The sequence below is a fragment of the Myotis nattereri genome, assembly GCF_964212035.1.
Source record: "Myotis nattereri genome assembly, chromosome: 7".
Lineage (NCBI taxonomy): Eukaryota > Metazoa > Chordata > Mammalia > Chiroptera > Vespertilionidae > Myotis > Myotis nattereri.
Genome location: NC_138082.1, coordinates 37,693,501 through 37,715,351, shown reverse-complemented (window position 1 = coordinate 37,715,351; position 21,851 = coordinate 37,693,501). Strand labels below are relative to the sequence as shown.

General features: G+C 38.4%; 1 protein-coding gene across 3 annotated transcripts in view; it reads right to left on the bottom strand.

The window, feature by feature from the left end:
- PDE1A (phosphodiesterase 1A) overlaps positions 1-21,851 on the bottom strand; it is a 260,293-nt gene that overhangs the window by 69,927 nt on the left and 168,515 nt on the right. For all 3 annotated transcript variants that reach the window (XM_081095731.1, XM_081095732.1, XM_081095730.1), the window contains exon 3: positions 11,014-11,127. In XM_081095731.1, coding sequence (XP_080951857.1) covers positions 11,014-11,127 — 114 coding nt within the window. The remainder of the gene's footprint in view (positions 1-11,013; positions 11,128-21,851) is intronic.

Sequence of the window (21,851 nt, the reverse complement as noted above, 5' to 3'; positions counted from 1 at the left end):
GATGACACTTGACTTCCTACCAGGAAGTCCTCTTGGTTCAAAAATATCTTTGAAAATATTCCATTAGGCACAAAGCCTGACATTCCACTAATTGCTAATTTATTTTTTAATCAATGAGCATCCTTTTTGATTAGGAGAACTGCCTCTGGAGTCAGAGTCTTGGCTCCATCACCTTTTAGCTGTGTGGTCTTGGAAAAAAATACTTCATCTGTCTGAATCTCAGTTTCTTTGTCAATAAAACAGAGATCTTCATAGTAATAATAGAACAGAGACGATAATAATAGCATCCCTAGTGGTGCGGGAGGCAACTGGGCTGCTGATCACGGGATGGTGAGCAGTGGCCCTGCCCCCCTATCACCCCTCCACCGCCTCCCCCATTGCTGTCCCCGTCCTCTGCCCGCTGGCACGTGCCTTGGCTGGCTTGGTGCCACCTGCTTGCCGGCGCTGCCCCCGCTGACCAGTTGCTCCTCCATTTGGTCAATTTGCATATTATGCTTTTATTATGTAGGATGGTGATCCCTGGGAGGTTTAGAGATTAAGGACATGGACTTTAGAGCGAAGCAGACCTATGTGGCTGTATGGATGAAGTGACATCAATCCTAACCCAAAGGCACTTAAATAATGGAGAAATTTATTATTTTCCTTGTCATCAAAGCTAAAGGTAGGTTGACGCCAGTAGGAACTATTTAAAGTCAGCAGGTCAACAATATCATCAAGAACACAGGTTTCCTACATCTTTCTACACTGCCAGATTTAGTGTGAGGTGTTGCTCTATACTTATAGCTGTATCAGTTTCAAGTATTGTACCCAGATCCAACACCCAGTGGCATAGGACTCCTTTTCTATGAGAGGAAATATTTGCCAACACCCTCATTAGTCTCATTGGCCTGAATTACATCACATGACCATGTCCAAACCCACTGGTTAGAAAAATGGAGACTAATTACTGGTTTAAATCCACTAGGATTCACCCATATTGAGCCTGAGTCTGGGGTTGGTCTCCCTGGAATCACTTGGCTTTGTAGAGGAGATTAAATAATTGGAAAAAGGGGTGTTCTATTAGCAAGAAGGAAGAATGGGTATTGGGCATGCTCCATTTAAGATTGAACCTGTCTCTGAAACTTAATAGTTATATGATCTTTAAGGAAGTAAATTACTTTCTTTATGCCTCAAATTTTTAACTTTATAGTGAAAATAATGTAAATATATATGGCATAGGGTTTTTGAGACTTACATAGAATTATATGTGTAAATTGCCTTGGATATAATTGTCAGTCTTAATTCTTATTGCTATCATTATCCTAGCTAATAAAGAGGGAATATGCTAATTGACCCTCACACCATCACAAAGATGGCAGTGCCCACAGCCAATAAGGAAGGAATATGCTATTGACTGCCCCACCCTCAAAGATGGTGGTGCCAACAGCCAATAAAGAGGGAATATGGTAAATGTCTGCCCTGCCCTCAAAGATGGTGGCACCCACAGCCGATAAGGAGGGAATATGCTAACTGATTGCCACACCCTCAAAGATGGGACACCCACAGCCACAAGATGGCAGTGCCCAGTCCCCTCAGCCCAGCAGTTCTCAACCTGTGAGTCGCCAATCTGTGGGTCGCAACCCCTTTGGGGGTTGAATGACCCTTTCACAGGGGTCGCCTAAGACCATCGGAAAACACATATATAATTACATATTGTTTTTGTGATTAATCACTATGCTTTAATTATGTTCCATTTGTAACAATGAAAATACATCCTGCATATCAGATATTTACATTATGATTCATAACAGTAGCAAAATTACAGTTATGAAGTAGCAACAAAAATAATTTTATGGCTGGGGGTCACCAAAACATGAGGAACTGTATTAAAGGGTCGTGGCATTAGGAAGGTTGAGAACCACTGCCTCAGCCCCACTGGGGTGGCAGATGCCTGGCCTTGCTGTGCACCTGCCTCCGGAGTCCCCCAGTCCCCTCAACCCCCCAGCCTAACAGGGGCGGCCCGAGGCACAGGCAAGCCTCAGATGGCAGCTGCCCAGCCACCCATGGCCACCCAAGGCTCAGGTAACCAGGGCTGGCCAAGGTTTGAGCTGCTGGCAATGGCAGCAGCAGAGGTGTGATGGGGGCATCGCCTTCCCCTGATCACTGGGTCACCTCCTGTCCCTGAGGGCTTCCAGACTGTGAGAGGGGGCATGCAGGGCTGAGGGACCCCCCCCCCCCAGTGTATGAATTTTTATGCACCAGGCATCTAGTTAGAAAATAATATGTTTAAAATGATATTTTTTTAATCCAGGAAATATTTGTTTATATTTTATTGACCCAATATATCACAACAGTGAGATATTATATAATACTAGAGGCCCGGTGCACAAATATTTGTGCACTCGGGGGGAAGGGGGACCCCTCAGCCCAGCCTGTGCCCTCTCGCAGTCTGGGACCCCTCGGAAGATAACAACCTTCTGGCTTAGGCCTGCTCCCGCGTGGCAGAGGGCAGGCCCAATCCCTAGGTGCAGCCCCTGGTTGGGCTCAGAGCAGGGCCGATTGGGGAGTTGGGGTGCCGCCCCCTGTCATGCACAGAGCAGGGCGATCGGGAGGTTGTGATGCCACCCTCAGTCACACTCAGGGTAGGGCCAATTGGGGGGTTGGGGCACCATCCCCTGTCACACTCAAGGCAGGGTCGATGGGGAGGTTGCGGCCCCACCCCCTGTCATGCACAGAGCAGGTCCAATCAGGGGGTTGGGGCATTACCCCCTGTCACTCACAGAGCAGGGCCCATCAGGGGGGTTGGGGCTCTGTACCCTGTCACGCACAGAGCAGGGCCAATCAGGGGGGGTGGGGTGCAGCCTCCTGTCACGCACAGAGCAGGGCCCATCAGGGGGTTGGGGCGCCGCACCCTATCACACACAGAGCCACAGGGCGATCAGGGGGTTTGGGCACTGTCCCCTGTCATGCTGATCCCAGTGCTGGGAGGCCTCGTGGCTCCGCTGATCCCGGTGCTGGGAGGCATATTACCCTTTTACTATATAGGGTAGAGGCCTGGTGCATGGGTGGGTGCCGGCTGGTTTGCCCTGAAGGGTGTCCTGGATCAGGGTGGGGGTCCCCACTGGGGTGCCTGGCCAGTCTGGGTGAGGAGCTGAGGGCTGTTTTCAGGCTGGGGGTGACTGAAGCTCCCAATCGCTCCTTTTTTTCTTTTTTCTTTTTTTATTCTGGGCCAGCTTTAGCTTTGAGGCTTGGCTCCAGCTCTTAGGCCTCCACTGCTGAAAGTAGGTTTCTGGCCTTTGCATACAATGTTGCGATCCTGCTGGCTGAAGCCCGCAGGTTTCTGGGGTTTTGTTTAGCTTCTATGTTTGTTATATAGTTGCTTGCAGCTCAGAGGCCTGCAGCAGCAGGCGGGGAACGTTGGAGTCCTCTGTCACTGAAGCAAGCAAGCCTCATGTTAGTTTCAAGCTGCCTGGCTGCCGGCCGCCATCTTGGCTGACAATTAATTTGCATATTGCCCTGATTAGCCAATGGGAAGGGTAGCGGTCGTACACCAATTACCATGTTTCTCTTTTATTAGATAGGATGTGGAGCTTTTTGATCAGTTATCTCTCAAAATATCTTGTTTCCTTTTTCACTAGTGAGTCTTGTTTTTTGAAAGTTTGTAGAAAGTAACATACCACAGATGCACAGAAAATATGAAAATCAACCAAAATGTATTGCAACTTTTTCCAAGCCTGGTTTTCATACCCCATCTACATGGTGAGAACAGCCTACAAACACAGCACTCCAAACAGCCACCCCTCCTTATAACACACCATAAAAATAGAATTCATAAAAGTCATAATTTGCTCTTTGATTTTTCACTGAGCTCCAGCAATGTCTTAGTACATACCCTGAAATTAATTTCCAAATGCTCACACTCAAAAAAACACAAGTGCCCATATTTATAAATGCTCCCCCAGTAAGCAGTAAGCTCACCCAGTAAGCCAACCAGTCTTCTCTTGTCACCCTCCTGGTTGCCAGGGTAATTTAGGCATGAGCAGATCTTTGTGAAGGCCTTTGGAACTGTAGATATAACGACAGAATTCCAGAAAAGAAAGGAACTGGAGACTTTATCTCCATGTAAGGAAACCAATGACTGGGAGGAAAACCAACAATGCTTGCCTACAGGCGTCTCATTAGTAAGAGCAAAGCCAGGATAGAAGTAGTTCAACATCCTCCTCAGACCCTGATTCAGGTCCCCTTGCATGATTTAATTTTCACTTTAGAGAGGAAACTGTGGTTTAGTTTTAAAAGCACTTTCTTCCATTCCCAATTCTTAGGCATGTGATTTAAATAAAATTGACCTCTTACCTGCCTCATGAGATGCTTGACCACTGGATTGTATATTCCGTTCCCCTGGGCATGATTGTTTCAGGGATAAGCATCTTACCAACTAGAGCCAACTCTTTCTCATTCCTGCTGCATTTGAAGGTGTGAGGATGTAAAGCTTGGAAATACTGCCACTGCCTTGTCTTGCTACTACTCAAAGCATCAGAAAGAGGCCATTCCACAGCAAGCAAAACAGGGAGGCTAATCCTTTGACATCATGTTTGCTCAAATCACCTATGCTTCAAGTCACCAGCCATGGATATTTTGTCAGAATTTGTTGAAGCTGGTTTGGTTGGGTTTCCAGTCACAATTGAAATAATTATGATAGGTGTTCATTAGTCCAGCTCCTTTCTCTTTTCCTTCCTCCCTGCTCCAGCTCCAAGAAGTACACGAGTCGATGCCATCATGATGTGCAGGTGGTAGTGATTGGCCACAAAGGGTTTCATCTCCATGGTACTTTGATCCCTGCATTTTACAGCCCATCATCTCTATTTTAGTCCTAATTTTATTGTAGCACTCTTACCCACGCTGAGCGACTGGGTTTAAAATAAGTGGTAACTAATCGTTCTGATTTTACAGGGCTACTCATGTTTTGCTTCTTTGAAGGCCCCTGGCTGTGCACTAGTTGGCTCCATCTTCATCTACATTTTCCATCTGTGTTTGGCTATTTATTAGTCTCTTATCCTGGATAACTTCCAAAGGATAACTTCTCAACCTGATCTTTCTTTAAATAAAACTCATTAACATTAAAGCCGTAATTGCGCGATTAATCCTGCCTGGTTTGCAATCTTATTCCATGTCACTCCCTCTCCTACTTGGTGTTTCTTCCCGCCGTCTGCCCAGTTGAGCTTCTTCCTGGAACTCCGAACCTCCCTGCTTCTTGTTTGCAGCACTGGTCCGCTTGCTTAGGCTTACCTTCCCGGCTCTTGGCACTCATTTCTCTCCACTGTCTCCCCCGGATTCTGATAACCACTGCGCCTGGTGTTCATTTCAGGGACTTCATAAATACTTAATTCACCAGTAAATATGTTTTAGTCAATCCCTGTAGAGCTACTTGAAGATTTGAAGGGACTTAGCCATCATGATGTGCAGGTGGTAGTGAAGTCCATGGACTTCATTCAATTTCCACCAGACTCCCTTGAAGTATTGGTTTGCATCCACGCATTCTCATCCCAGGTAATCTCATCAAAAGTAAGGGCCTTTAACACTGAGTAAGATGCAGAAGTCAATTAAGAATGTTTTTATCAAGATGTATATCCCATTAGGTATCTTTCCATCAGTTTGCACTTTGCTTTCATTTCCTGGTAACTTGAGCTCACCTTGACTTTATTTTTTCATGATCAAAACTGCTCTCAATAAATAAATTGATATTTCCACTAGGAGGTATTGCATATCTTAATATGTTCTATACCCAGAAGTATCTGCTTTTTGTTAGCACGCTAAAAAGAGTGGTTATAATTTAACTTTTACTCGGACAAATATTGTACATTTAATCCTCAGATCAACCTTGTGGGGTCAGCAGAATTATTCTTATTTTACAGATAATAAAGTTAGGAAATACAGAAGTTAAGTAACTTTCTTAAAGCAAGAGAGTATCAAGTGAAGGATCCAGGCTTTGAACAGCCCACTCTTTCTGAATCTGGAGTCTGTGCTCTTACTACGGTAACCATGGGACTTGGGTGGTTTCACACTAAGAAAATGAAGTTGCAAATTATATTGTGAGGCAGGATTAGTAAGCATAATATCTACCCCTGAAAGTATTCCTCCCAGTCAGCCGCCTACCTTCAGGAATTAGCAATTCATGAGGCCAAGGATGCTACTTTGCCTGGCACTATCCCAATTCAAATAAGGACAACCAAACAGAATTTTTTTTAGGCAACTGAGCAGCTTTGAAAAACAATAGCCTCTAGGGACACATCTGAAAGCAGTGCTCATAAAATATTGGCATTTGCATTTGAAATGTCTTGTTAAAAAACCAACAAACAGTGGTATTCATTAGGGAATTGTGCTATACTCCCTCAGAGAAGGTCAGAATTCAAATTGCCAGAAACTCCCTTTATTTTTCTGACTGAAATCATCTTTCAAGAGAGATTTTTTGTTTTGCTTTGTTTTCTTAACTGAAGCCCTACAGTCAACAAGTCACCAAGGAAAATGTGTGTGTGTGTGTGTGTGTGTGTGTGTGTGTGTGTGTGTGTGTATGTGTGAGCGTGCGCGCGCGTGCGCTTCTGGGTTTTAATTCAATTCATAGTTTGTGTTTCCTCCCGCTTTATTAGTTGTCAACTTTTAGATGCAGCCCAATCCAAATCTCAAACAAAAAATGCTTCTCTGGAATACTCATTGAAACATTCTTTTTCTAGAAAGAGAATTTTCCATTAAAAACATCTCAGAAGTCAGCAGGTTCTTAACTGAAAGTTTAAAAGCAACTAAATGCTTCTTCATTCCTCCTCCTACATGGACTATTTGACTAATACTCCAAAGGCAATTGCAATTTAATAATTGTGTACACGTCTCAACAAAAACAGCCTGTCTACTGCTGGGTGTCCCACTAAGTGTATAGGAAATCAGATCACATCAAGTATTTCGCTACAAAATTTCTTGAGCTGGTATTTTAATCTTGAAGTTACAGCCTTCGAAGATACATATGATGTGATCTTAGGTCTAATCAGTGACATGATGGTAAATGTTTAACCATAGGCTTTCCAGGGGAAAAAAAATCCTGATTTGCAGCTTTTTCCAATGTCCATAGTGTAAATACTCCTATTGTGACAGCCCTGAAGGCAGAGTTGGGAAGAGATGCAACCTGACGGCATGTGAGCTTTCATCAAAACTTCCAGTAAGTCTCTGAAATCGCTTTTTGGGCAGAATTACTAAAGGATGCAGATGAGGACTGTGTTTAATAGCCCAATCCTTAGAATTGGGCTGCCAAGACCCTAACACTATTCTTTAACTTACTCTCTGTGTCATTTGGGTAAGAACCATAACTTTTCTGGGACTCTCTTTCCTCATACGTAAAATAGTAATGAATAAAGTTTCTATCTCATAGGATTGCTGTGACGATTAAATGAAATAGTGCATTAAAATTCTTAAAAGCGCTTTTGGCACCTACCAAGACATAATAATAGGCTATTAGTAATACATGTTAGACATTGTTTTTCTAGAATTTACAATTCCAACTATCAGAAAGTTTTACACTCTGTCATCTAACTCTTCCAGAGATCATTGAAAACCATCCAGCTTCATAGCAATACTCTGAGAGGAGCCAGTTAGAAAGGGAAGAGCAATAAATAAGTCATCCCTTAGTTTCTAGTCCAGGTTTGCAATGCCTAGGTCTGTGACCTTTGGCAAACCATGTTACTTCTGAGTACTTTAGTTCTCTTTTTAGTAAAATGCAGAAAATAGTAATCCCCTTGTCAAATGCATGGGATTGTGGTGAGACTAATATGAGATAATGAAACTCAGAGCCCTTGGAAGGTGCCACAAATGAGGGGTATTATTATTAATCCAATTTAGAAATCAAGATGCCATGGAAGCACAGAAGCATTAAAATAAAATAGTGAAAAGTTCTAAGTCATTTGAGTAAAGAGAAGACACCCACAGTTTTACCATGAAGCTGTTAAGCATTTTTCTTCCCACAAAAGAACAATTTTCAAATAAAAGGAACTGTACTTTGGAATGTAACACATGTTTAAATGAATTAAGGATAATGGGGAACTAAGTTGATAGAATATCTATGAAATTATACCTTCCTGGGGAGGCAAATACAACTAGAAAATTAATAAATATTACATGTAATAATCTATCAAATGGAAGATAAAACACTCAGGTATACCAGATGGTCAGTATTATGCCTTTATAAGATGAATAATGTAAATATCCAAATTATTCTTAAAGGTAAAATTCTTTAGTTGTATAAGTAAAGGTAAAAAATAAAATGTCAAGGACAGATTGGAGAAATCTTAAACATGCTAAGTTCAGTAAACTTGTGAAGAATAAAGAGCTCACATAAAAATGAAGGAGCAAGGAAGTTATAGGAACAATGTAAGATTTTTAAAACTTACACTTTTAATTCTCTTTAGAGGAATCATATTCATTTATATATATTCAGTGCAAGTTAACTAAGAACACAATTCTGCAGAGTTTGTAATCTAAAAATGTGCCTATGACATTTTTTTTCTTAATTTATGACTATAAACCATGCTTTAACAGAGGACTTCCTTTCTGAGGACAAAGAAAAAATTACCTGTGTAGCAATGCCTTCACCATGCCATTTTCTGTCCATTATTATTGAAAATTCTCATTGATATTAAAAAGTTCAGACCCCGCTGGTGTGGCTCAATAGTTGAGCACCCACCTATGAACCAGGAGGTCAAGGTTTGATTTCTTGTTAGGGTACAAGCCCAGGTTTCCAGTTCGATCCCCTGTAGGGGGCATGCAGGAGGCAGCCAGTCAATGATTCTCTCTCTTTACTGATGTTTTTATCTCTTTTTCCCTCTCTCTTCCTCTCCGAAATGAATAAAAATACATATTTTTTAAAAGTTCAGCATGTGATATAGGAAGATCTCTAAGTTCCCTTATTTGAGGGCAGGGATAGTAAAGTGAAAAACTGTGTATAGTGTGTAACTTTGCATAAAAGAAGATAAAAATATGAAATAAATATTTGTAATAAATTATTGATAATATACATAGGACATTTATAATTTGGGGATTTGAGTAAATTGGGTCAAGAGGAGAAGCAAGACTCTCATGAGGCACTTCTTTACATTGTTTTGATTTTTAAAAAATATATTTTTATTGATTTCAGAGAAGAAGGGAAAAGGAGAGAGAAATATAAACATCAATGATGAAAGAGAATCACTAATTGGCTTCCTGCTGCATGCCCCTCCCCCCAACCAGGGATTGAGCCCACAACCTGGGCGTGTGCCCTAACCTGGAATTGAACCATGAACTCCTGGTTCATAGGTCGATGCTCAATCCCTGAGCCTCACTAGCTGGGCTATTTTGATTTTTTTAGTCATGTGAATGTATTACCTATTAAACAACATTGTGTGTGTGTGTGTGTGTGTGTGTGTGTGTGTGTGTGTTTAAGCTCAGTATACATCAATATATAAAATCTTCCATCTCATCTCACTTCTGGTTTAACGTTTCTCACCTTCCCAAGCTCAGGACTGACTCAGGCAGGGGCACTTGCAGAAGGGAAAGGGTCTGATGTCTTCACTCTCCCTATTCCATCTCCTGTCCCACTCACTCTGCTATTTTTCATTGTTCAAAATGTGGTGTAGGGGGGGGAGGCAGTAAATTATAGAGGTTAAAGGGTCTTACAAGACTCGTATTTGTCATCACCTAAATGACAAATGGCTAAATGCTGGTTATTTTTTCTCCTGGGGAAACTTTGTGGGTCCTTCAGAGACAACTCGCTACACCAAGAGGGTACCTTGAATATTATATATTCTCTATTATTTGCGCTGAATTTTTATGATTTCTATTCTGGCTCTTATATCAACAATCATCCCATGCAGCCTCTTTTTTACTATCTGAAGTCCGTTTCTTCGGTTACTCCTTTCAAAAGACCTCCACCTGCCTCCTGACACTGAAAAGACTCAGGGCCTTTTCTCTGCTAAACGCTGGAAGTGCATGTCTCCCCCTCCACAGGTCCCTCTTAACCGTGAATTCAATGTAGTCCGGATAAGCCTGTCACCTTTATCTTTTTTGAGATGAGAGTTAGGAGCCAGCCTCAGAACTCTCTGAACTCCAAAAGACACTGGGCAAATCTCTCAAGAACTGTCGTATCATACTTTACTGAGTCTTCCCTTAGCACCGGGGTCCCCAGGACCCCCTCTCATGACCACAGGTCAGGGTAAGTGGCCCCTTGGAGAAGAAAGAGAAACTGCGTGGTTCTCCTGTTAGGCCAGGGTTTTTCCATAACCATACTATTAACACTTGGGCTGGATAGTCCTTTGTTGGGGGGCAGGGGATTTTCCTGTGCATTGCAGGATGTTTAGCAGCAGCCCTAGCTTCTACCCATCACATGACAGTAGCATACTCCCATCAACCAAACCGCTGTCTTCAGACATTGCCAAATGGCCTCTGGAAGGCAAATAGCCTGGTTGAGAGCCACAGCACTAGGCTTACAACTCCCTTCAAATAAATCTTTATTTCCTAATCTCTTCACCACTCTGATAATCAGGAGGCTAGTTGATGAGGTTTAGGTGATGATCAAATACACATTGGGACGCCCCTTAGTAAGTCCTGCACAGAGAAAGTGTGTGCATGTGACACCCATTTTCTCAGAAGGAACTTGGAAGTCTTGAAATAATAGGAAAATCCTTACATCAGTGAAAATTAGTAAAAGTCTATATCTGTTTCTGACACTTAAAAATCTGGGCTTAAGACAGTGAGGGAAGGGGGAAAAGAGACTTTAATTTATTCATTTTATGACTTTATTATTTGATTACTTCTTGATATTCAAACATTTGGATTACAGTGTGCACCTTTAAAAGAAAACATCACAGTTAAGTTCAGTGAAGAACCTCTTAAATTTAAATAAGATTTGATTTTAATTTCATGACTAATATATGCTAAATTCATGTTTGAGATAAAGGAACATCAAGAAAGAGGGAAAAGAGGTAGAGAAGATAAAAGAGAGAGGAGGAGGTTAAAATGTACCTTGTTTCATCGATATAAACCGCTTCCAACACAGATGCTGCATATTCAATATTCTTCTTTAAGTCTACAATGTTCACATCACCTTTTTCCAGCTGCTTCACCAAGCATCTTAGTCTGTTTCACAAAGTAGCCAAAGAGAGTGAGAAATAAAGAGAGATTAATTATAACTATATGGGAAACAGTTCAATATTAAATACACAAATCAAATGAAACATTTAACACATCTTTCTAAGTCATCAAATAGAAATATTTTATTATATATTTTGGGGTATAGCTAAGGTTAATCTTTATTACTTAAACAACTATGAGAAATTCTATTCACCTCTCAATAATATAAGGGCTGTAGGTTTCTAGTTTGAGTATCATATTTCAAGGGTAGTTTTTCTGAAAATTCAAGACAATACAGATACTTTCATGAAAGTGTATTCCTAACTTAGAATTCATTCTATGGCTATTCTGTTTCTTCAGAGCTGGCAGTAAGCTAATTTTTAAAGGGTACTCTTTTATTCACTTCTGTAGCAATTATTCACTGTATATAGCAACAAAAACAAAAAAGAAAGGCAATGTTTCCAAGCAAATATAAGCAAGATGAGAAAACAATATCTGTGTGCATGCTTGGTGTTTTTACTGTAATGGTTTTTCACCTGAGACAGAGCTACGGTATATTTTCCCTTGTGTTTGTCCATAGGATGATATGCCCCAACTTAAGACATAGGGATCAGCTAAGCATGTCTGGATTTCTGACTCATAGAAACTATGATAATGAATGTTATTATTTTAAGTGACTAAAGTTTTGGGATAATTTTTTGTGCAGCAATAGATATCTCTTGGAATAAGATAATACAAATTACCTCAATCAGTTTCTAATCCTTTTAGAAACTTTATGCATTAATTATAAACCAAGTGTTTCTGAAGATACTGCTCTATACAAGCAGAAAAAGAAAACATACTTTTTACTCTATATATACTGTAGATAACCAATGTAAAGACAATTTATTGATTTTCCTAAATCAATAGACAGAATTTAATTCTACACCTGACCCAAAGTATTTCAGAGAGAAATGCATCTACTTTTAGGCATTGTCTTAGAGACAGTATAGTAGGTTTTCTGAAAATCTGCTTTGGATGATTCCTAGTATGAAGGCTAGGGTATAAAGACACGTTAAAAATTTTAGCAAGGGTATTTGACATTCCTCCATCCATAAGAAACACTTTATTTCTCCACAGGGAAAAAGTCACATCTAGATGAAAACTTCTTATTTAGGAAGCCACAAATAACAGCCATATACTTCTATGTGACAAAATATTAGCAGACCATATCATTTCAAAATAAATGTTATATGCCAATAAGTAAGTCTTATTTATACAGAGACAGCAAAATAAAACAAAACAAAATAACAACCAGAACAGGTTACTTAGGAAAAATTAAGTCTGACTTTGAAGCTTGCCTAAAACACTGAGTGTGATGATAAGGTGTTCCGAGATCTTTGTAATGTTTATGACCCAATCACATTATACTTGGTGAAATTACCTTTTATGTGTGAAATTGGAAGAAAGAGTTTCATAGTTCTGCGATGGCTTAAAAATATATCATTTGTGTATCTTGTGAAAATTACTTGGTACAGCTTGGTTGTATTTGGTTGTATGAAGTGGTTTTAAAGACAAAAAGTACTTCAGATGGTTGTCTCCCTTTCTTTCTGAATAAATGAACTCGAATTTTCTCCACTAAGAAACTGCATTTCCCAGGCTCTCTTGAAGCTAGGTATGCCATGAGATTGCGTTCTGGCCAAGGAGAATGAATGGAGGTTAAGCGTTTCAGAACAATTATTTGGAGGAGGGCTAGCTCAGCTGCAAGGGGTTCTCTTCTATCCCTTGCCGTTTCCACTGCCTGGAATGCAGTGGAACTGTCCCAATGGTCAGGAGCCATCTAGGACCAGAAAGAGACCTGGCAGGGGAAAGCCTCCCACCAAGAATGACAGAGAAGGAAGATGGAAGTGGCCTGGACCCCATGCTGTGAACCACCTGAATGAAATTTCCTACCTCTGGACTAATTCCCCATGAAATAAAAATTTAAAAATGTTTTGTTTAAGCCACTATTATGTTGAGATTTCTTTTATTTACAGCTGAACCCAATCTTAACTGATAAATCAAATGAATAAGAAATGACTCAAAATAAAGAACTCAAGAAAAGAGGAATCCAATATAATAAAAGGCTAATATGCAAATAGACCGAATGGCAGAACCAAACAACCGGACAACCGAACAATCAGTCACTATGACGTGCACTGACCACCAGGGGGCAGGTAGTCAACCAGTTGATCAGTCACTATGATGTGCACTGACCACCAGGGGGTAGACACTCTGATCAGTAGGTTAGCTTACTGCTAGGGTCCAGATGATTGGGACTGAGCAAGATGGGCTGAACACGCCCTAGAGCCCACCCACGGTCCCTTCCTGGCTGGCCAACTTCCTGAGTCCCTCCCCAGCCCCAATCATGCATCAGTGGGGCTCCTTGGCCTGGCCTGTGCCCTCTAGCAATCCGGGACCCCTCAGGGGATGCCGGAGAGCCAGTTTCAGCCTGATCCCGCTCAACGCAGGAGCTGCCCCCTAGTGGTCAGAAGCCAGGCTCACGGCTGGCGAGTGCAGTGGAGGTGGTGGAGCCTCTCCTGCCTCTGAGGCAGCACTAAGGATGTCCAACTGCTGGCTTAGGCACATTCCCCACAGGAAGTGGGCCTCAGCTGGCCAGTGGACACCCCCCGAGGGCTCCCGGACTGCGAGAGGGTGCAGGCCAGGCTGAGGGACCCCCCCCTCCCCAAGTGCATGAATTTTGTGCACTGGGCCCCTAGTTGTCATATAAAATAAGAGGGACAACCTGGGGAGCTATCCATAAGTGCACTTCCTAATTCATGGCAGCCTGTAGGTGCTCCCAGGGAAATCATCAGATCATCATCAGAGCAGCACATCACACCTGATGAAACCTGTGACTTCAGGAGGCCTAATACTTGCACAATGAGCATGCTCTTTCACGGAGACAACTTGAAGTAGCTTAAAGATAGTAAATATTATGAATTGTTATATATCAATAGGGGTATATGACTATAATCCGACATAAGAAACCACTCTGAAAAAAAAAATACTCCAATACCACCTCATTAGAAAATCTAGTTAGACATGATCATAATTCTGTAAAACCTTGACCACTCAAACACACGTGCACACACACAAGCAAGCACGTCTGGGTGCGTACACCCCCAACCCCTAAGCTAACTATGTCAACCCAAAAGTACTGGAAGGAAATATATATTTTGGGGCTACTAAAATGTCTTTCTTTTTTATCTCCTTTGTCTGCATCAAATTCCCTTTAGTGAGTACATATTTCTATTTACATCATTTCTATGTGATAGAAGTGGGCAATCTGAAATTAAAATAAAAATTAATATCATTTACAATGGTGAAATTCTTAGACATAAGACTGACAAAATATGTGCAAGTGTTATTGTAAACTACAGAACTGCTGAAAGAAATCAAAGTAGCTCTAAAAAAACCTTTGTATTGAAGAAAGATTACTTATAATTATAAAAGCAGATTAATGAATAACTTATATAATTATCATTCCAATAATAAATTCACTTTCTAATCAATTTATGAATATAATAATTCCAAGCAATCTTATTTAGGCGATTATTTCACTTTCTTTATAGATAATATAAGGCCAAAACATCTTCATGAATCATTTTCAAATGATCATACATACATATAAAAAATTCTTAACATTTTAGGAAATCAAATCTATCAATAGTAAGAGACTAAATAAGAAAAAGCCATATGATCATCTCAATAAATACTTAAAAAGGATCTGACAAAATCCAACATCAAATGCTTATTGAAACGCTAACCATATTAGAAACAGAGGGGAACTTCCTCACCTGGTAAAGTCCATAAAATGTATAGCTAATGTCATAAGTAATGTTAAATGTCTAAATGCTTTTCTCCAAACATAAGGTATAAGGCTTCACTGTCAACACAGCTACTTACCATTGTACTGGATCTTTTAGCAATGCATTAAGGTAAGGGTAAAGGCCAACCAGTTTGGAAAGTAAGTAGCAAAACAGTTTTTGTTCACAGACAACATGATTGTGTAAATAGAAAATCTGATAAAATATGCCAAAAAAGTTATTAGAAGTAATAAATATTTTAACAAGTTTGCCATATATAAAAACATCATTTCTATGTAATAGAAATTTTAAAAAAGCAATATCATTTACAATAGTACCCCAAATGTGAAATTCTTAGACCTAAGTCTGACAAAATATGTGCAAGTGTTACCGTAAACTACAGAACAGCAAAACAAACCAAAATAGGCCTAAATGAATGAGGAGGTACACCATGTTCAGAGACTGAAAGACTCAATATTGTTAACGTGTTTTTCTCCCCAACTTGATCTCTAGATTCAATGCAATCCCAATAAATATCCCAGCAGGCTTTTTAGTTGTACATATTGTCATGCTGATTGTAAAATTCATATAGAAATGCAATCAACTTACTATAGTCAAAACAAATTTAACAAAAAGGACAAAGTTCTGGGATTTATTTTAGAGCTACATTAATCAGTACAGTATAAATGGCATAGTATACTACATTATTACCCACCAACACAGGCAAGTATGTCAATGGAACAAAATATAGAGTCTAGGAAGAGACCCACAAATACATTGTCAATTGATCTTAGGAAAACTTGCAAAGATAATATATGGTGGGAAAAAGACAGCATTTATAAGACAGTGCTGGATCAAAAGAAATATCTTTGTATAAAAGGAACTTGAACTCATACATGCATCACAAATCTAAATGTATATTCCAAAACTATAAACCTACAAGAAAATATAGGAGAAAATCTTTGTGATCTGAGTCAGTCACAGATTATCTTAGATGCAACACCTAAAGTACTAACTATGAAAAAAAAAATAGGTTGAACTTAATCAATATTCAGAACTTCTTTTCTTTGAAAGCATTGCTAAAAAAATAAAAAGTCAAACCACAGACCAGAAGGAAACATTTGCAAATCATATTGATAAAGGATTTGTATCCAAAACATGTAAAAACTTGCAAAACTCCATAATAACAAGACAAACAACCCAATACAAAAATCTGCACACAATTTGAACAGACTCTTCACCAAAATGATATATTCATGGCAAACATGAAAAGATGCTCAAAATTATTACTTATTAGAAAAAAATTCAAATTACAACAATAACGTGAAACAGTCAAACACCTATTAGAATGGCGAAAATTAAAATAACTGATCATACCAAATACTGGCAAAGATGTGGAGAGACTGGACCTACCATGCACTGCTATTGGGAATGTAAATAGGTACAATCCCTTTAGAAAACAGTTCCCTAAAAAGCTAAATGTTTACCTAATATATAACTTAGCTATTTTATACTTTGGTGGAGAGAAAAAGAAATATATGTCCTTACAAAGACTTGTACATTAATGTTCACAGCAGCTTTATGAAACAACCCAAATGTTCATCTCCAGGTAAATGAAAACATAAACTAGGGCATAACCATCCAAAGGAGTTGTACTCAGCAATAAAACATTGATATACACAGTGACATGAGTGAATCTTAATTATATTGAGTGAAATGAAACATGAGCATATTGTATGATTCCAATTACATAACATTTTAGAAAATGTAAACTATCCTTATAGTGACAGGAAGCAGATCCCTGGTTGCTGGGAAGAGGGGAAGAGGGGATCAAGGAGGAGAAAGGGAAGGATTACAAAGGAGCTTCAGGAAACTTTTTAGGGTAATGGAAATGTTAATTTTCTTGATTGTGGAATGGTTTCATAGGTATATACACATGTCCACCTTTATCAAATTATAAATTACAAACTGAAATGTGAAATCATTAATTTGAGATAGAAAAAAGCTATATGCTAAATAGATGCTTCTGTTACATATCCGAATTTTTCGTTTTATCAAAATACTTAAAATTCTAATATATACTATCAAAGACTTGAAACAATCTAAAGCAGCATTCAACTTTTAAGGATCTTTTCTCAAAGAGAATGACAGTAATCTTTGATAATTCATAACACTTTTAAAACCAGCCTGAATATTATGAACAGAAGAGTCTTTGATTTTAGCTTTTTGGAGAGACTTCCTTCCCTTCTAATGATGAGAACACTTAAAAAAAAAGACAGAAATGAAAATAGAAACACAATCTTTGAAAATAAATGAGTGGCTCTGTAATTCAATCAAGCAGTTGCAGAGGAGACATAATTTCTACCTTTGAACAAAGAGTATTGAGCTGTAGAAAATGATTGAGTATTTTTTTATCCAAATATAGAACTGTCACTTCTTCAAATGAAAAAATACTCAATATAAAACGATGTAGTTTTCATAATCAAGTACTGCAAATACTCTAAGGTTACTTTGTAAGACATGGCTACTTGACCCAATCTTGCAAAAAGACCACCTACATAACTAAGAATATTCTCATACTAAAATATCTTGTGGTCTGTGCATATCTTTATTAAATTCTAGGATATAAAATGCCCAGGTTATCTCTAATGCTATCGACCATGAATAATAAACTAATAAGTGAGATTTAAAAGATAAAAATCATTATATTCCTAACAATGTCCCCATTTGTGACCTGATTGAAATACAAAAGTGAGAAGGTGTGGTTGTCAGAATGCTGTAAGAAAAAGTAGAAAAGGTGAAGCTAAAAGAATATCTATAGCAGATATTAACATGAAAATATGGCCATACAAAGGAGTGCCCCAAAACACACAAAGGGGGACATCCAGAACAAGAAGCTACATCACTTTCCGTAAGTTCTGCTTGTCCCTGATCTGAGCATGATAAAAAATGATGTCAGTAAGTAATTAAATTGTCCTATCTACTCCACAGGTCAATTCTTAGGAAATTAAATCCTAACCTCAGTCTAAGAAGCAAAGCTTATAGATGTAAACTCTTTTAAAGACATTTTTATTTCACACAGGCAAGGGTTGTCATTGTAAAACTCCTTAACACCTTCATTTTATGGCATAAATAATTCCCAAAATAATTGGTATCATTAAAATATGGGAGCAATTGTGTAGCAAATATTATTAGCCTTTGACATAGATTTACATTGTACATTTAAAGGGACAAAAAAAATCGATGGAGATGAAGAATATATAATGGAAAAGTATTTTCGAGCACAAAGGAGTATATAATTGTTTTCTCTCTTCTCCCCAAATCACAATGTAGGTAAACCATTTATCACAATGTTTTATTATAGAAATGGGCATTGCCTAATTCCCAGCATGTTAAATTTAAATATATTTATTTATAAAATATGCTTATTTTTATATAGTAGATATATTTTTATATAAATGTACGTATATGTGTTCTGATGAAGAAAAAGTAGTGACCTTCACCCATTAGTAAGGCTTCATTTCTTCTCTAAGGGAAGTCATGTGCTTGGCCACTATTCTGCTCTGATAATTACCACTATTCCTCCTGTTTACATATTTCAAAAATTCATTAAAATATCCTATTTTTTTATCACCTTCTCTCTTTTTTCTCTCTCTTTGATTGTGTGGGTTTATAAAAATTTTACTCCTCTGTCATTTTAGGGAGGGCCTTGAGTAGGAAAATAATAAATATATGTGACAACCCACAATCTTTATTCAAAAAATAAAAATTTTATTTTCTTGCTGCCTAATTAAATCAGCAAAAAAGAAGATACGGTACAGCCACGATGAAAAGTTCTTTTTGATGAAGTATCAAAATAACTGAACAAAATAATAATGATGAGGCAGGAAGTTTACAGGGTTGGTGCAAATGGTTATTAGCTATTTGGTATTGATAAAAATTGTAGAGCATTTTTCACAAATAGAAGAAAATCTGTCTTTTTCTGGGGCAGAAAGAATGACTGGGATACAAGGAACAGTAAGTTATAGCTGAAAGCCCATTTAGATAGTAGGCAGAATCGAGTTTGATCTAGAAATTGAAAACTGTCTCTTGATTTGTATGCAAGTCCATAGTTTTTCCATTTCATTACTCCCATCCGCCCCCATGACTATAACTATAAAGGCTCAAAGAGACATGTTCTAAAGGAGTCTGTGTATCTAAAATGCATGAGTCATTTTCATTTGTTAATTTTAGCACTAATTTTTTGTCTTCATCACTTTAGCATTTTCATTTGAAGGTGTGATATGCTCTCAAGTTCTATAACACAGATGCTGGTTTTCCACTGCAACTTGGTTTTAAAATAAATGTCCCAGGAAAAGAAATCATGCTGAAGAATGTCATAATGAGTGTTTTGTCTTAGTGGTATTTAAAAGAACATTGCTTTTAAAGAAATGTTTTTTCAGTGGATGGGTGGGAAAAGATCAACCAAAGAACTTGTATGAATAATATGCATAACCCATGGACATAGATAATAGGATAGTGAAGGCCTGGGGTCAGGGGCAGGGGCAGGTTAGAAAGAGTCAATGGGGGGGGAAAGGGCACATATGTAATACTTTCAACAATCAAGTTTTTAAAAAATAAATAAATAACAAATAATTTAGCATAAGTATAAACCCCTTGCCTCCCCCCAAAAATAAAAATGTTTTTTCAAGGAAACTACTTAAAACAACCCTGTGGAACTTTAAAATGATTCCAATAAAATAGGAAAGTAATGCTCTCCAGTTCTATCCATGCTGTTGCAAATGGTAAGAATTCCTTCTTTTTTACAGCAGCATAGTATCCCATTGTGTAGATGTACCACAGTTTGAGAGCATTATGCTAAGTGAAATAAGCCAGTCAATGAAAGAAAAATACCACATGATCTCACTCATTTATGGATAATAAAGACCATTATAAACTGATGAACAAAAATAGATACAGAGGCATAGCAGCATCAAACAGACTGTCAAACTAGGGCAGGAAGGCCAGAGAGGGTTGGAGGTGGGGGTAAGAGATCAACCAAAGGACTTTTATGCATGCATATAAGCATAACCAATGGACACAAGACACTGGGGGGTAGGGGAGGCCGGGGGAAGGTCAAGGGGGAAAATAAAAAGGAGACATATGTACTACCCTTTGTAATATTTTAAGCAATAAAACAAAATTTAATAAAATAGGGAAAAAATATGAAAGTAGTATTAAGAAATCTATCTGAATGCTAACCATAAACACTAGAAGACTTGATCAGAACTCCAGTAACTGCCCCATGAAAGAGCCAGGTATTGAGCAGATGCTGCTGCTACTGCTGCTAAGAAAAGGAAAGTGACTATGCACCCTCAATGTACTATGTAGTCACATGTACTTTTACAGCTAGAAAAAAACAACAACAACTAAGGAACACAGTGGAATGTGACAAACGTCAGTACGTTCAAAGAAATGAGGTTGTGAAAATATTTTTTAAGTCTCTCAATGGCTGCTTAGACTTGTACACTCAATCTGATTTAGCAAGTAAGTATTGACTAAAAGAAGAAAATATTTTTAATGCAGTGAACAAGCAAATAGTCAGTTCAGCTTCTAAAACTACAGCTAAATGTTTCTGAATTCAATATTAACTGCAGTTAAGAAACTTTAGAGAAATAAACCTTAGACTAAAATGTTGAAGAAAAGAAACCAAAACATTATTAACACAGTTCTGTCTGTTTATTATTGACCATTTGGATCATTCCCCTAGTAGCTGTGTCCTGTCATCTGGAACAATGTCACACTCAATACAATGATGCTGTTATTGCAGACAGAATGCTAGTACCACTTAGCTTAACCTTGAAATGGAAGAAGGGTCATCCAGTTAACTCCCGCGATTCAACTCATTCACCTCATAGAGATCTTTAACTATAACTTTAACCTCACTACCACTCTTCCCCTAACTTGCCCTTCCTATCCTCTTGCTCTTGAGCCCTCTCCTCCAATCATTCCCTGCTATGTAAATCCTCTTCCATTACCCATGCTTAGCTAGGCTATTCCTCTGCTCCAAGAGGAAATGACCACTGTCAAAGGAAAACACAACTTTAGTGAGATATCTTTGACATATAAAATTTTACAAGTTTAAGGCATGCTGCTTAATGTTTTAATATCTGCATGCATTGTGAAAATATCACCACAGTCAAGCTAAATAGCTTATCCATCACTTCTACATAATTGCCATCTGTGTTATGTGTGGGAGAGGGGAATGTGCGATTTATTTTAAGATAGTATATCCTCTTAGCCAATTTTAGGTATGCAATTCACTAGTGTTAACTGTTGACTTGATATACTTGTCAAGTTGGTAACCTTTCCTCCAATCTCCTGCCTTAACTTCAGCTACCAATCATCTTTCCTAAGAAAAACTATGTGAATGAAATTTACCCTATTGAACTAATTAGGTTCATCGGTGTCCTTGTTACTGTTATATCCAGCTTGCAGCAACCTTAACTCAAGAATACAAAAAGCTGAGCACAAAAGCATTAATTCTCACTAAATTTTAGCTCTTGCTTCCATTACCTGCAACACATCTAAGGATCTCAATATTGATGACCCCATATACCCATATTATATATGATATTCTAATATTGAAATTTTGTTTTAGCTGTGTGTATAAGTATATTTGTAAACGCTAATGGGTCCAAAAATCGTCTTTATTTTCCTACAATATACCTAGAACTTAATTAAAATTTTTGTAATTTATAAATGATTAACCAAATATATGAATAGGTAGTCCAAATTCATGTCTTGTGGCGTAATAAATCTTAGTCCTAAATTGTCATTGGCAGTCCCATTCATTCAATAAACTATTTAAGATCTATCTAAAGATCATAAAACTTATTTATTCCTCAAAAAGAGACTAATAAA